The sequence below is a fragment of the Lissotriton helveticus genome, chromosome 1_1, assembly GCF_964261635.1.
Source record: "Lissotriton helveticus chromosome 1_1, aLisHel1.1, whole genome shotgun sequence".
Lineage (NCBI taxonomy): Eukaryota > Metazoa > Chordata > Amphibia > Caudata > Salamandridae > Lissotriton > Lissotriton helveticus.
Window position 1 is genome coordinate 884,732,348 of NC_136057.1, and position 15,105 is coordinate 884,747,452.

Genomic DNA, 15,105 nt, shown 5'->3' on the forward strand with positions numbered 1-15,105 from the left:
CAGAAATTTGGCCGATTCGGTAAATTTACCGAATCGGTAAAATACCGACTCGGAATATTTACCGAATCGGAAAATTTGCCGAATCGGAAAATTTACCGAATCGGTAAAATACCGGCTCGGAATATTTACCGAATCGGCAAATTTACCGAATCGGTAAAATACCGAATCGGAATATTTACCGAATCGGTAAAATACCGACTCGGCAAAATACCGATTCGGTAATTAAGAATAGGTAAAATTGAAGATTGAGATGTAGGGAGGCTCTGAAATACCGAATTTGCTTCAAATTCGGTATTTAAGAGTCGGTATTTACCATGGATTCAAATCAGGTGGTAACCAGGTGCAGCCTATAAAAATGGACCCAAAATGCAATGCTGTTTGCACAATGGCGGCATTTTATGTCATCGCAAGACTGCTACGGCTACAGGAGGAAGGAGAGAGGGAATGGCTGAGACAGGAGCAGGTCTACAGGCAGAGGGTGACCCTGTTCATGCTCACAGAGGAAGAGATACTGCAGAGGTACAGGTTGGCTCCAGACACCATCTTGGTGCTCATCAGGGACCTACAACCACTGTTGCAGCACCCCACCCCAAGGGCACATGCAATTCCACCCCATGTACAGGTGCTGTGCAGCCTCCACCTGCTGGCGTCAGGGAGCTACCAGAGCATGGTTGCTGTGGTGGGAGGGGTGACCCAGAGCACCCTCTCAAGGTTTTTTCACAAATTCCTTGACGCCATGTTGCAAATGATGGAGCATTACATTTCTTTCCCATCCACCCATGCTGAACTGGTTCAAACCAAATCTTAGTTCTACCAGATGGCAAGATTTCCCCATATCATCGGCTGCATTGATAGCACGCACATCCCCATTTGTCCCCCTGCTGACACAGAATACATCTACCGGAATAGGAAGTCAACCCACACCATCAAAGTCCAGGTGATTTGCAATGCAAAGTTCGTCATCACAGACCTTGTTGCGAAATTCCCTGGAAGTACCCACGACTCCTATATTTTTCAGAACAGCGGCATCTATGCACGGCTGTCAGCAGGGGAATTTGGCGAAGGATACCTCCTAGATAAGACAGAGTGTGCGACCCCTTCAACACCTATTGCAGTGAGAATTACAAGTATACATGTGAGTAATGTATTCCCATTTCCCTTTTAGGAGACAGTGCATATGCCCTACGTTCATTTATCCTCACTCCCTACCTCAACCCCTCCACACCCAGCCAAAGGAGGTATAACCGGGCCCACAAAAGTACACGCAATGTGGTAGAACGGACCTTTGGCATCTGGAAGAGCAGATTTAGATGCCTTCACAAGAGTGGAGGTGCAAAGCAGTATACCCCCATCACCTGCTGCAAGATAATTGCTGTCTGTGCCATGTTGCACAACTTGGCTGTGAGGAAGGGAACTGAGGTGGAGTTGTCTGACTACGAGGATCATGACGACGACAACGCTGTGCCTGACAGACAACCTGCTGGAGTCACAACACCAAGTGATGGCAGATACAGACGTGAAGAAATAACAAGCAACTATTTCTGAGTAAGTAATGAGACACAGACAGGTTGTGTATGGGACAAAAGTATTTTTATGTTGCCACAAAGTTAAAGCACTTAAGTGCAACTTATTAAATTAAAGAAAGGTGGGGACAACATGTCCTGGGTTACATCACCCACACTGGCAAAGTCATTTGCGCCCGCGCTTCCCAGAGCCACTGGGATGTTGCTCACTGCTTTCCTCATGGCCTGCAGGCTCAGCTGGGCGCCTGCTGCTCCTACGAGGCTGAACCACAGCGCTAGCCAAGCTGCTGCGGCTACTGCTGTCGTCTCCCTCAGCCACATCCAGGGCAGGATCCTGTGCAGTTTGAGATATTATCATTGCCTCGAGGGCACTGGTGATCCTGGCCATGCCCCTGGTGACCTCGGCCGTGTTCTGAGTGGGCTTTCCTGCATGGTTTTGCCTCTACGGCATAGCTGTGCTGTGGCTGTGGCCAAGCGATTCATGGCCCTATTGTTTACACGGGCGTCCCTGCGCCTTGTGTGCTCCATGCTGTCCAGTTTTGTGCACAGCTGCGTGATTGCAGTAGTTATTCCTGCAGCTAGGTCAGCATTGGATTTTGCAATCTTCCTGTTGCTTTGTACCATGTCACTGATGCCCTTCCCCATTTCTCCAATTTGTTGGTTTAGGGCACGGAATTGGCGGTGGCAGGCCTGTATTGCTTTCCCCTGCATGCGTTGGATGCGCACCATGCTTCCCTCCAGCCCACGGAACACAGTGCCATCTCCAGAGCCACCTGCACTGCTGGGCCTGCGTCGACGTCTGCGCATGGTGACAGATTCTGTGGTGGGCTGCAGTGCAGCAGGACGCATAGGTGCAGTGTCTTGAGCCTCAGCCTCTGCTGCCTCCATCACTGGCAGTGGGGCCACGACTCGCCTCCTGGCTGGTGAGGTTGCAGGTGCAGGCAGTAACATTGATGGGGAGGTCTCAGGAGAGAATAGCAATGAAGGGGATTGGGAAAGGTGTGGGGAGTGGGGAAATTCGGGGGTCAGGACTGTCTCCTCTTCCTGGGTGATGGCAGTTGTGTCCTCCTCATCCTGCGAGGCATGGACATGGCTTGGCCCTGCCTCGTCACTGTCCTCCCTCGCTGCTGCAGTCCCTGCTGTTGGTGTGGCTTGACTGGCTGATGTTGCCCCTAGGTGTAAATAAGGGTATGTCAACTGAGTGCAACTGTGTCACGGTGACTAAAATAAAATCTTTACACATTTTACTTTCATTAATCTGCATTACTTTCACTGCCTTGCTGATGTCTGTTCAGTTATACATGGTATAATATTAGCAGACTACATTTCCCATAATGCATTGCTCCTATATAGTGCTAGCAGTACTGGACTGGGGTTGGCCTGTGCACAAAGGGTTAAGGGATGCTGGTTGGCATGGGGTGTCATGCTGCGCATGCGTCTTACCTTTTGCTTTGGCTCTGGCTGAGCTGTCCACATCTCCCAGTCCCACAACACTGTCTGCCTCGATGGTTGACGCCACCAACTCCTCCAGGTCAGTCAGGGGGGGGGTGCTGGGTTCCTGCCTCCACCGGTGAGACCAGCCTGTTTGTGTAGCTCTGCCATCTTTCTTTTTGTGAGGCTCCTAATGTCGTAGAACCTTTTTTTCAGGTCATCAATGCTCCTGCTGGTGACTGCCACAGCATTCACCCTTTCACCAATGTCTAGACAGAGCTTGCGTTTATCTGACTCAGCTACAGTGAGGGATAGCTTGCCAAAAAGTTGTTTGTGGACTCTAACCACCTCCTCCACTAGTACCTGCAGCTCCATGCTGCTGAACCTAACTTTCCTTTTCCTCTCTGCCTTCTGACTCTCACTGCTGCTAGCCATTTTCACTGTGAAACACTCCCAGAAATCACTTCCTGCTGCTCTGTGTCTCTGCTCAGCTCTGACTGCCTCTCCAGAACCTTCTAATGAGTTGCAGCTGCCTGGGTAGCCACTTCCTGGTTGGGAGGGGGAGGGTGGTAGCACCTGATTGGCTGTTTTCATTAGTTTCACTTTTGCTTGCTTCCCGATTCGAATTTTACCGATTCGGTATTTACCGATTCGGTATTTACCGATTCGGTATTTCCAATGCATTCCTATGGGCCTTTGGGCCCATAGGGATGAATGGGAAATACCGAATCGGGAAATACCGATTCGGTAAATACCGATTCGGTAAATCCGAAAGTCCGATACCGACTTTTAACGAATCGGTAAAAAATACCGATTTTTTTACCTACATCTCATTTACCGATTTTTGAATACCGAATCGGTAAAATTCGGTATTTAAGAATCTGTAATTTCTGATTACCTACATCTGGCCCTTAGTCCCTTAACATTTTCCATTTGTACTTTTGGTACTCACGAACCAACTCCAAACCAGACTTTCAAAAAATCATTCATCTTTTTTGAAGAAAAAATATATATAGTGAAAACAAACCATATACACAAAACAATCATGATTACTTTCTAACCAATCATTCACTAATCGATTGCTAAAAAACACAAATTCATAAGCAATTCGTATGGGCAATATTCCAATACACACTGGAGGGGATTACTCCACCCTCCGTAAAGTCCCAGGGTGTGTATCCACATGTCTTGTGTGCAAATATTGATCAGTCGGACTCCTCCAATCCGTGGAGTCGACGCGTTTCAGCCCAATAATTTCGGGCCTCATCAGGACATGGGCAAAAGGAAAAGAATGCATCACAAATATGGGAGAATGTATACAAAATAACTAAGCCACAGGAGAAACAGGAGGGACCAAACGATCACCTCTCAGGTCGTGGGGTCAATGCCTCGGCAAACCCGACCAAACTTGACGTTACAATATAGTACTTTAAAAAGTAGTTGAAAGAAATGTCCCCTCCACAGGCAACAGCTCAACGTGGGGGGAGTCAAGAAGGAAGGCTATACTATGGGCAAAAAGCTCAGGGCTGTGGTTTCAGGAAGCGCACTAGACGCTTCCACTTCGGTCAGGCCTATTCTGTTAGCTGTTGTCAGTATCCCATTGTGTGGACAAAGGGATAGTCTAGAGCAATGAAACATTTCTATCAGTAAGTCTTGATGAGACCATGCAAACAAATATCTTCAATAAGTTCAACATTGCTAATTCTCTATTCATTATAAAATACAGCAGAATACATTGTGTAATGAAATGAGGAAATCATATGGTGTGAGAAAGCAAAAGAAATACATGTATTTCTCTTAGAACAGCAGATTCTAAAGTGATGAACAATTTTTACAGTTAGAGGAGTAGGCCAGCAGTTTCTGAAAGGCATTTTATTCTAATGTCAAGCAGAGGTCTACAAACATTTTCAGGTCTAGTTGTAGTAGCACATTAGGTATGAGAGACTTCAACTTATTTAAGCTGACACGTTCAAAAAGCATCTTCTCCAATGGTTAAAGCTACGTTATTTCTCTATCAAATGTTAGAGACATGTTTTCTATTTTCTCTTCTACAGATACGATTAAGTTAAACGCATTTCTAATGTCAGGCACGTATTCTTAATTGTTAAGCAAGGTAAATTTTATGAATCATTTCGACTTTAGCAAAATCTTCCAGACCGTTGCAGGATCAAGCAACATGATAGGAACCTTGCCATTTTCAGACAAGAAGATTTCTTTGTTTTCTCCGATAAAATATGTGATCAAGGTATTTTGTGAGATATGTTTGGTTCCCAGATTCATTGTTTTATTGGAATTCTTTTGAGTGTTCTTAGAATACATTTTAAAGTGAGCAGCTGGCAAGCTGGTCTATGTAAGTGCAAAACAATATAGGTGATCATGAAAATCTCTATGGTAGACTACATGGAAGCATTTATCTAGCTGATATGTGGGATTCTAGAGGAGGTAGTAAACGGACTGTCACAAACTTAAGACTAGTTAAGACCTTATGACACCACCATTGTATGGACAACAATTAACTCCTTGTTGAAACATAGGACTGCAAATTAGGCCCTTCGCTTGGGAAGCAACTGAGCCAAAAATACTGATTTCTCTGCTTCTAGGTCATTCGTTCATGAGCACATACATATGACAATGTTTCCTTCTCCTTCCATCTGTATTATCAAGTTTTATTTCTTTCCAAATGTTATATTTATTAGAAACTTCTTTAAGGAAAACCTGAAAAAAATATGTTTTTTTTGTAATAGCTAGAAATTGACCAATTGAGTGTTTTCCTCTTTGCTTTTCCATTTGGCTGATGCAACAGTTTTAAATATTTTTAGGGTTGAAATTTCAGGTGTGCCAACCTGTATTTTCTGGGGTAAATTTTACAGTGTTTTTTTTAACATTTGCATGCAGTCCTTTAAAGCTTCAGGAATTTCTTGTCTAGACTCAGTAATCATTATGCTGGAGTAGTTGTCCTAATCTTAGAACCAAAATTGCCTAAGGTTGGTGAGGGAGGGATGGGGGTGAGGGGTTTGGCTGGTCTGTGGCTCTGAGACTGTGTTTCATTAACATTTAATAGAAGATATTTCTTGCCAGCCTGTATTTTCTTTATTTTTTTTATTTGAGTAATTCCAAAACATATTATGCTTGTTTACAGCATAGTTTCAATCTGTCTCCATGCCCACAAAGCAGTATTGAAAAAAAAAGTTGGCACCCGCCTGCACATTGTCAATGCCACCCATTACAATTAGTGATACAAAGATTATCAAGTTCAGGCTTCAGGGGAATTTTCCAGTAAGTACGCAGTAAAATAACTCCATTTATCTTTGGGCCTAAAGGCCTGCGGGAGTTCTGCATAGTTAGACAATTGTTCTTTACAATAAGTGAGGTCTTTGATCCACATTTCAAATTTAGGAGATATTTTTCCACCCCGGTGTATGGATATCCTCCTCTTAGCCAATAGTAGTGCGACTGCTACCTATTTTCAGCTTGCAGATCGAAGGGGTTTAACCAATCCTTAAAGGCATATCTGGGGTGTACATTCAACTTGTTCCATCGCCATGCTGGATAATGCCTGTGTTCCCTGTACCCAATTGCCAGCCTGTAATTTAATAAAAAGTTATACTAGTTTTGAATTTCAAAGAGTGTAAAGAGGCACAGAAATGATAGGCCTTTAGAAGTAAGGATCTGATATAGCCTGTGTGTTATGTTATTTACTAGTAGGTGATGTTTCAAACTTGTTGATAACTGATTTTGAAGATTCAGATAACTCAGTATGACTTCACCTTTCGTACGATTCTGATAGTTTACCGAATAGATTTTACTGTTTATAGATTATTTCATAGAATTGCTATGGTGGCGAGAAATTTTGTTTTTTTCATACTTAGCTCGAACTTTGATTTACATATCTCACAGAATATCATCCTCTCTTGCCAACCCTATCACCTGTATGTAAGTGTGCATATAGGAACATGTAATGATATGGCGACAGCAACTTCAGTCTTGACCACCACTTAACTTTTTTACTAATATATGCGCTAAAAATGGAAGAAGGTTAACATTTAACTACAGTGTTTGTTTTTGAAATCACTAACTTCATTTTATTTCTCACCAAAAGCCCTGAAAGAGAACAGCTCGGAAGTAGTTCAGCCTTTTCTAATGGGATGTGGAACGAAGGAGCCAAAAATTACACAGCTTTGTCTTGCCGCCATACAAAGGCTGATGTCACATGAAGTTGTTTCAGAGGTAAGGGACACTGTGTTGAACAACTAGAGAGATGGATGATGATATTTTGCACTAACATCTTATAGAACTACAGTAAAAAGCTTAAGAGTAAGAGCTTTTACAATTCAATCATCTTCACCCTAGATTTGTTTTGCTACTTTTTGTTATGGTATTCAGTTAGATGGCAGCATCCATGAAATAGAAAAAAAAGTCAAATCTTACACAAGACCTTTGGGTTTAACTTTCTTCTGGAGTTTTATATAGCATGATAGAGAACTAATGTTCTAGTGTGGCATGTTATTTATCCTTCTCTGGGATTGCGGTCACAAAACATTTATCTTCTGAAGGCTATTTCTAACCACAGATTCCTCACCTTTTGAACATTCCTAGGCACCATAATCGATCAGTATTTCTTTCATCAAGCATTTGTTCCCACCTGCGTGTAGGTGGCACCATTAGACTTTATCACAGGCTCGCATGGTCTCCATAAATTACAGCACAGAATCACATATAGCCTATATATGTGACACTGAAATCAGTTAGTTTATTTCTGCACATTTTGACATGGGCCCGGAGCTCCTCTCCCAACTCTCCAGATTCATCAGAATTAAACAGTGTGCCCTGGAAATGTCTTCCTCTAAGACCACAGGCTTTAAGCTATGCCACACTGTAGAAAGCAGTTTCTTGATATTTGCATATGGTGTCTATGTACCAGTTATGGCTCATGGTTGGACAATAGCTGCTCCTTGCTGCTCCAAAGGCAGTGAGGGAGCTGGAAACAAATCATCGTTTCAGAGCAGAAAAAGTGGGGCAGATTATGCTCTCACTCACAAGGCTGCTCCCAAGCCAAGTCCCGTTCTCAGAGCTAGTCTTCATGTAGGTCAAAATCCAAGACACATCTAAGCTCAAGAAGGTCAAGTACAACTTGTCTCTTCGCTGGCGTTCAGGAGAAAAGCTGCACTTCGACATTCCAAGGATCCAACTGCACAGGTGTCGTCTGACTCCGAGCCCAGTTTTCCAAGTCACCATCCCCACACCCCCGCCTTCTCCCTCCAGATAGAGGCCTTCAGAGAGGCCAATGCTGTAGATCTTTAATATAATGACGGTCTCCTCTGGAGCATCTTCAGACCACATGTAACCACAGGAACCCTCAATCTCACTTCTGATGGCAGGCTTTCCCCTAGGCTGGCTGACCCTGTTGGGCCTCTGCCTTGCTCCCTGCCAACATTACCCAATGCTTCTACTCTGGACTCAGACGCCATGCTCGTCCCTACCCCTCCGTCGCCAACTCAGATTCCAACTTACCTTCTCGGGATCCATTTCTGATCCAGAGCGGACGTCGCCCAGTTCTTGGCCCTTGTTTCACTATGAGAAAACCAAAGTGCCACCTCCAACTTTGGATGATCCCCTCTTCCTCAATTCCAGCTGGGGGGCCTTGTTCAGTTTGGATTCAGATGCAGTTCAAGGGTCCCAAAATGTTCCACATGATGATGACAATGAGGTGGACAACTTGTTCCTCCTTCATTATAACGATGTTAGACTTTACCTACCCTTACAAAATGCTAGTGACGTGGACATTTCTTTAGAAACTGAATTAGAATCTCCAACAGGTCCTCCCATAGAGGAAGTTTCTCTTTCGCTGTTGTTGTCGATCAGGCTGCGAAAGTACTAAACCTCTAACGTCCCTTTATTGAGACGAAAGCACACCTGTGGATGGAGATCTTATAGCCTCGGCCGCTCTGTCAGAGCCCTCCTTACCATTTAAGGAGGCCCTAACTTACAGCATTATGGATGAAGCCATGTTCAGCCCCCCCAAGTTAGTTGCTAGTTGGCATTGGCCAGGCCCCTGGACATTAGTATTTTCTAACTCATCACCCAACCCCTGAGAGCTTGGTGATCTAACCCAAATGTGTTCCCTTCTGCATCACAGAATAGGGAGTCATAGAGTATTGAAGCCTTTTTCATAGGAGTGTATCTTCACCACGCTTGGCCCTCAGCTACTTGTCAGGGACACTCATGCCATGTAGGATGTGGTCCGTACGATCTTGCAGGCTGCCCTTGACAAATTCAGGAACACCCTTGCCCAAACAATTCAGAATGGACAAGACTCTGTAGCCTTGAAAGCACAGACTGTGTGGCCGTTCCATGGTCACTAGTTTTGTAATCGGGCATCAATCCTGGATGCATGCAAAGGGTTTTTCCGGTGCCATACAGGCTTTTCGATGGTTCCAGACGGTTTGGAGAAAGGGCTGACTCAGCTCTAGAATATTTTAAAAACAGCAGTGATAAAGCCCACTCCTTAGGCTTATTTTTATCAGCCCGTTGGTTCCACCAACAGTACAGTAAATTCAGAGGATACTCGCGAGGCAAGGATTATCATTAGTGGTAGAGTTTGCAGCCCGTACAGCAGCTTACCTAATCTTTTCATGGCCTTAGGTGCGTGATGGTATCAGTGGTTATGACACATGTCCACAACAGCTACTAAGTCAATTTGATTGACTCTCCAAGGGATATGTTTAAGTAGCAGGATTTAATTTTTCCTTAGTGGCTGGTGAGCTATTCCCTCAGATCAGTAAGTGCTACCAATTGTGTAGAGGGGTTACCCCCTACCCTTCATCTTCTCCTCCTCGCATCGATTTCCCATCTGTTTATACTCACATCTCAGCAGCTTATGCTGCTGTTCTACAGAAAATTCAACCTTTTCTGTGGCCTTTGGGAAGACTGGCTGCTGAAGGCAGCCTTGCCAAAGTCACTCACAGACCACAGTCCCCTTCCTTTCATCTTTCAGATATCCCTTCAGTCAGCCGAATTATCATAAGATGCCTTCACAGTGGCGTTCCTTCATTGAGACCAACCTGGACACAGTTGCGTTTACTCTTTTCCTCTCCAGCAGCCAGTCAGACTTAATCCAGGGTTCTGGCTTGGCTGGCTTTGATGCACTTTGAACTCATGACCTCATTTATCTTCTTGGTCATGCATGCATGTTGGCACATGCAAACCTTGCAGTGAAACCTCCTCTGGGCACAACTTTGGGGTTGTCTGTTGGACAACATCTGTATCTCAAAGGGGGCAGTCACAGACCTTCCCTGGTACCCAGTGGGCGCCAACCTGATGTGCAGCAGGCCATTTTATATTGCCAACCAGTGTTCACAGTAGTGCCAGACACATTTTCTCTGGGTTGGCAGTCATCTGGAAGAATTGGAAATCAGGGGTGTCCAGGTCACAGTGAAACAAAATCCACATCAGTCTTCTGAGGCTGCATGTCACCCAGATGGCTCCGAAGGCTTTTCTCCCATCCATCCAGGGGAGGTCACTTCACCTTGCAGTGTGGCACTGCACCAAGCGGGCAGCATGGTGTTATAGATTTTATCACGATAACACGGGAGCGTGGGGGATCCCACGCGGAATCCTGAGGAGCTCCTAAAAGGTCTTAGCCTTAGAGATTTCAAAAATTGATCAGGTGTAAATCCAAAGTTTATTAATCAAGTTTAATCCGTATAGTCATATATTGGAATTCATATAGACAAACGTGGAAACTTCGATAAGTTCAACATGTGGGTTTCAAACTGCGATTAATCCCTATGCATTTCGGGACCACCGTCCCTTCATCAGGGGATCTGTAGAGGAAATAGACATCGTTTTAGGGGGGGGCCCTGTCCTCAAAAAATAAATTAAATAAGGAAACAATACAAACAAGTGGAGTACGTTAAGTGCATTAAGGAAGGTGAATAGGGGTAAAACGAGTAGCACCGCGTTGTGACACAGTGTATAGTTTTACAAAAATATACATGGAAATAATGGGATAGTGAAAGGTGAATAATAAGCTGGTGGTGAAGTGAAGAAATTAACAGGTGAGTGAAATAACCGAGTGCACGTAGGGAGCGGCGCGTTACACAGGGTTCATGCGGAGATATCAAAGGACGGGTTGTTGTGAAAAGGATATGTGGCCCAAAGACATGCGGGTAACATCTGTCGGTCTGAGGTGGAGATCCAACGTTCCCGGTTAAAAAAAACAACAACTTACCCGAAACCACACGTTCCAGGGAAACTCTAGCGTTACCGCATTCAGGGTAGATAGTAGTGTTCGGCACCATGCAAGGAAGTGAATAAAATAAAAAACGGACTAGATTGCGGATTACGTCCGTGAAGGACACAGAAAACAGACTCCTGGGTGAACGATAGATCCGAGGTGAAAAGAGTAATCATACCGTGCATGTGGTTAATAATTCTAATCTGATGAGAGAATAAAAATAAAAGGTGAAAAAAATATATAAAATTGTAGAGCCGATAATGGATAATATACAACACGTAGGCAAACAAAAATATGGGTGATATAGGTCAATCCTATAAGATCAAGTAATCCTTGAATAAATCAGATGAATGTGGGAATGAATAAATGTAGTGTAGAGAATAACGGGTGGAGGATAACAGGAAAAAGATGAATGTGACTGGGCTGTAGAAACTGAAACTAAGAACCAGGAAGGGTGAACAAACAATAAGGAGCGGATAGTAGAAGACGAAAACTGAATGTCAGGGTGAGTGAAGGAACAAGAACGAGCAAAGTACTAGGTGGATTCAAAGATCAAAGAATACATTCTGGGTGAGACGGAAAAAAACAAGTAAAGAACAGTGAGGTCGAAGACCAAAAGGTATAGTATTGAGGGGATATAGTACACTGTATAGCAAACAGGGCAAATAATAAACAAGTGTATAAATACAACATAGTGGGGAGAACAAAGATGAGCAGACATTTATAGGAAACAACTGTATTCTATACGATCATTCAGTCCAGTGGGTTGACAGGAATCCAACAGTTTGATCCAAACTAGTTCGCGTTGCAGCAATCTCTTGTGATTATCAACACCCGGTCTCATGGGGACAACCTCTAGTGCAAGGAACCTTAACTGGCTGATGTTATGTGAGGCTGATATAAAGTGCGCAGCTAAAGGAGACTTCAAGTTCTTAGTTCTGATGGTGCTTTTGTGTTCAGTTAAACGGATTTTCAGTTTTCTCTCAGTCTTTCCCACATAGGGCAAGCCGCAAGGGCATTTCAGTAAATACACCAAGTTCATGGAGTCACATGTGGCGTTGGTTTTGAGATGTATCATTTTTCCAGTTCGAGGATGGTTGATGGAGTTACCCCTGATTATGTTGTTGCAATGACTGCAATTGTGACATGGTTTAGTTCCAGAAAAAACAGAAACAGTAGATGATGGGGTGAATTCTAGCATGTTTTTCAGATTTTTCGCTCTTTGGTAGGCGAACAAAGGAGTGCAATTGAAGATTCCTTGGAAGTCTGGTTCTAATTGTATCATTGACCAATTGCGTAGAATGATCTTCTTAATGGTAGGACTTGTTGATGAGTATTTGGACACGAATACAGGTCTCTCAGTTTTTTTCTGGCGAGGACTCAACGTCAAGAGTTCTTCCCTTGTTTTCAGTTTAACGCGTTCTTGAGCAGCAGATAAGATTGCATCAGGGTATTTCCTGTCTCTATATTTAAGTAAGATGTTGGTTTCAAAGTTTGAATATTCATCATGGTCCGAGCAGATTCTTTTGGCCCGTAGTAGCTGAGAAAAAGGTAGATGTTTCTTCAAGGGAGTTGGGTGGCAGCTAGTATACAACAAAGCATTGTTGCGATCAGTTTCTTTGACAAACAGAGAAGTTTTCAATCTTCCATTATCAATGGTAACCAGAATGTCCAGAAATGGCAAACACTTGGGGTCGATGTGGTGGGTGAATCGGATGTGATCATCTACCTGGTTGAGGTAGACCAGAAACTCAAGGATCTCTTCAGGGGTACCAGCCCAAATTAAAAAAATGTCATCTATGTATCTCCAATAGGTTTGAATTTTGCTGCGCCATAGAGTGTTTTCCAATATGTTGTCGATTTCCAGACGGTGCATAAAAAGGTTTGCATAGCTAGGGGCTGCACAATTTCCCATTGCAGTTCCAACTAGTTGCAAGAAAAACTCGTCGTTCCAGCAGAAGTAGCTGTGATACAGCATAAAGTGCATAAGTTCCAAAATTAGTACTTTGAGGTCTTCGTCCATCGGATGGGAAAGTAAGAATGATTCCAAGGCATCAATGCCCCTATTATGGGGTATAGAGGTATATAATGCACATACGTCAATCGTGACTAAGGTGTATGTAGTGTTCGAGTTCAAAGTCACATTATTCACTTTATTCAAGAAGTCGGTTGAATCGCGTATGTAAGTGGACATCTCTTTCACAATAGGTTGAAGGTACATATCCACGAACTTCCCAATGGGTTCATGGATCGACGTTTTGGTAGAGACAATCGGTCTGAATGGGGGTTGGTGTAAACTCTTGTGAATTTTAGGCAGCATGTGAATGCTGGGACATTTCGGGTTGAGTTGAATCAAGTATTTCAAGTCTTTTTGCGAAATGGTTCCCAAAGTCATGGCTTTCTCTAGAATAGTTCTCAAGATTTTAACGAAAGCATCAGTGGGGTCAGAGATCAACTTCATGTATAGTTCAACATCGCTCACATGAGCTGTTACACTGGAGTGGTAAAAGTCATGATCCAATATCACTAAGGCGCCACCTTTATCGGCTCTGCAGCAGGTAATTTTCTTATTGTTAGTGATTTCCCGTAGAGCCCTGTAATCACTGGTGCTGAAATTCTTGATCTTGGGTGAAATCTTATTATGGTTGTCTCGTAAAGCCTTAAGTGTGATGGTTTCATACGAATCCAGAATTTTGTGGCTTACTGGGGCCAGGAAAGAACTCTTACTTTTCAAATCTTTACAGGCGTGTTGTATAGTTGGACCGATGGGAGGATTCACATTAGTGAAGAAATGGCGTAGTCGTAAACTTCGCATGAATTTATAGAAACTGATTTCAGTCTCTAATTCATTGGTGTGATAAGTGGGGACAAATGAAGTCCCTTTTTGTAATACTTTCATCTGGTTGGCAGATAATTCAGTTTTTGATATGTTTATGACAAGTTGGTTTTGCTCCTGGTGGCATGGGCTATGGGCGTGGTTGTTGTGCCTTCGGCGGATTCCGCCCCGCCTGGATCTACGTTGACTACTGGGCCTTTTACTAAAAAATGTACACCAGAGGTTGTTGGAATATTTTGTATGTTGCTCTCCTCAGGATGAATCGTTGTCGATGGTCTGTTAGTATCCGCTTGTTGGGTCATTCTCGAAGGTCTGTTCTGAGGTTGACCACGTCTTTGGTAGGAGGAACCATCGGACGAAGTTTCATCGGATGATTGATTAGTGGACGGTCTTTGCTGTCTGCGTTGGGCATATACCTCCGCCCAACTGTACTCTTCCCCCAGTTTGTAATCCATAGTGTCTCTTTTGTATTTTCTAATCTTCCTGTCGTTGATTTCTTTGGTGTACTTATCCAACTGGATGTTGATGTCTTCAAGGGCTTTGTCCAGTTCATCCTTATTCATGTTTTTTTCGAGATTATGATGAATCTGGCCTATTTCTTTTTCAAGATCGGTGATGACCTTGGATAGTTCTTCCACTATCAAAAGGATCAAATCAAGGGAACAACGGTTCAAAATGGCATACCATCGTTCCGCGAACTTCGGGTTGTTCCTGCAGAGAGTCGGTTTAAGGGCAATGCGTAGTCCTCTAGGGATGCGTTGATCTTTATGATACCTGATCAAAGTCCCAGCGTGTAAGCGCTGGTTGATAATTCTTTTGGACATATACAATAGTTGTCTTAGCATGCTCGGATTGGAAAAGGTGCTGGTTGAGGTAGGGTCCACCTCCTTAACGAGTGAATAAATCCTTTTGGTTTCTTCAATGTCGAATCCAAAAGTATCTGCACGGTTTGCCGTTATGTTTGAGATTTCCTCGTAAGACATGTTGATTGGGTGCACACACTGGGTAGCCAGAAATTGAATACAAACAGAGAGGTGGTGTGGCACACCGGTGGTTTAACGCGTGTTCAACAAATAGGT

At 43.7% G+C, this 15,105-nt stretch overlaps 1 protein-coding gene across 2 annotated transcripts in view; it reads left to right on the forward strand.

The window, feature by feature from the left end:
• The window catches only part of MON2 (MON2 regulator of endosome-to-Golgi trafficking), a 1,009,595-nt gene that overhangs the window by 272,462 nt on the left and 722,028 nt on the right, over window positions 1-15,105 (forward strand). For both annotated transcript variants that reach the window (XM_078675668.1, XM_078675659.1), the window contains exon 3: window positions 7,054-7,181. In XM_078675668.1, the coding sequence (XP_078531794.1) occupies window positions 7,054-7,181 (128 nt within the window). The remainder of the gene's footprint in view (window positions 1-7,053; window positions 7,182-15,105) is intronic.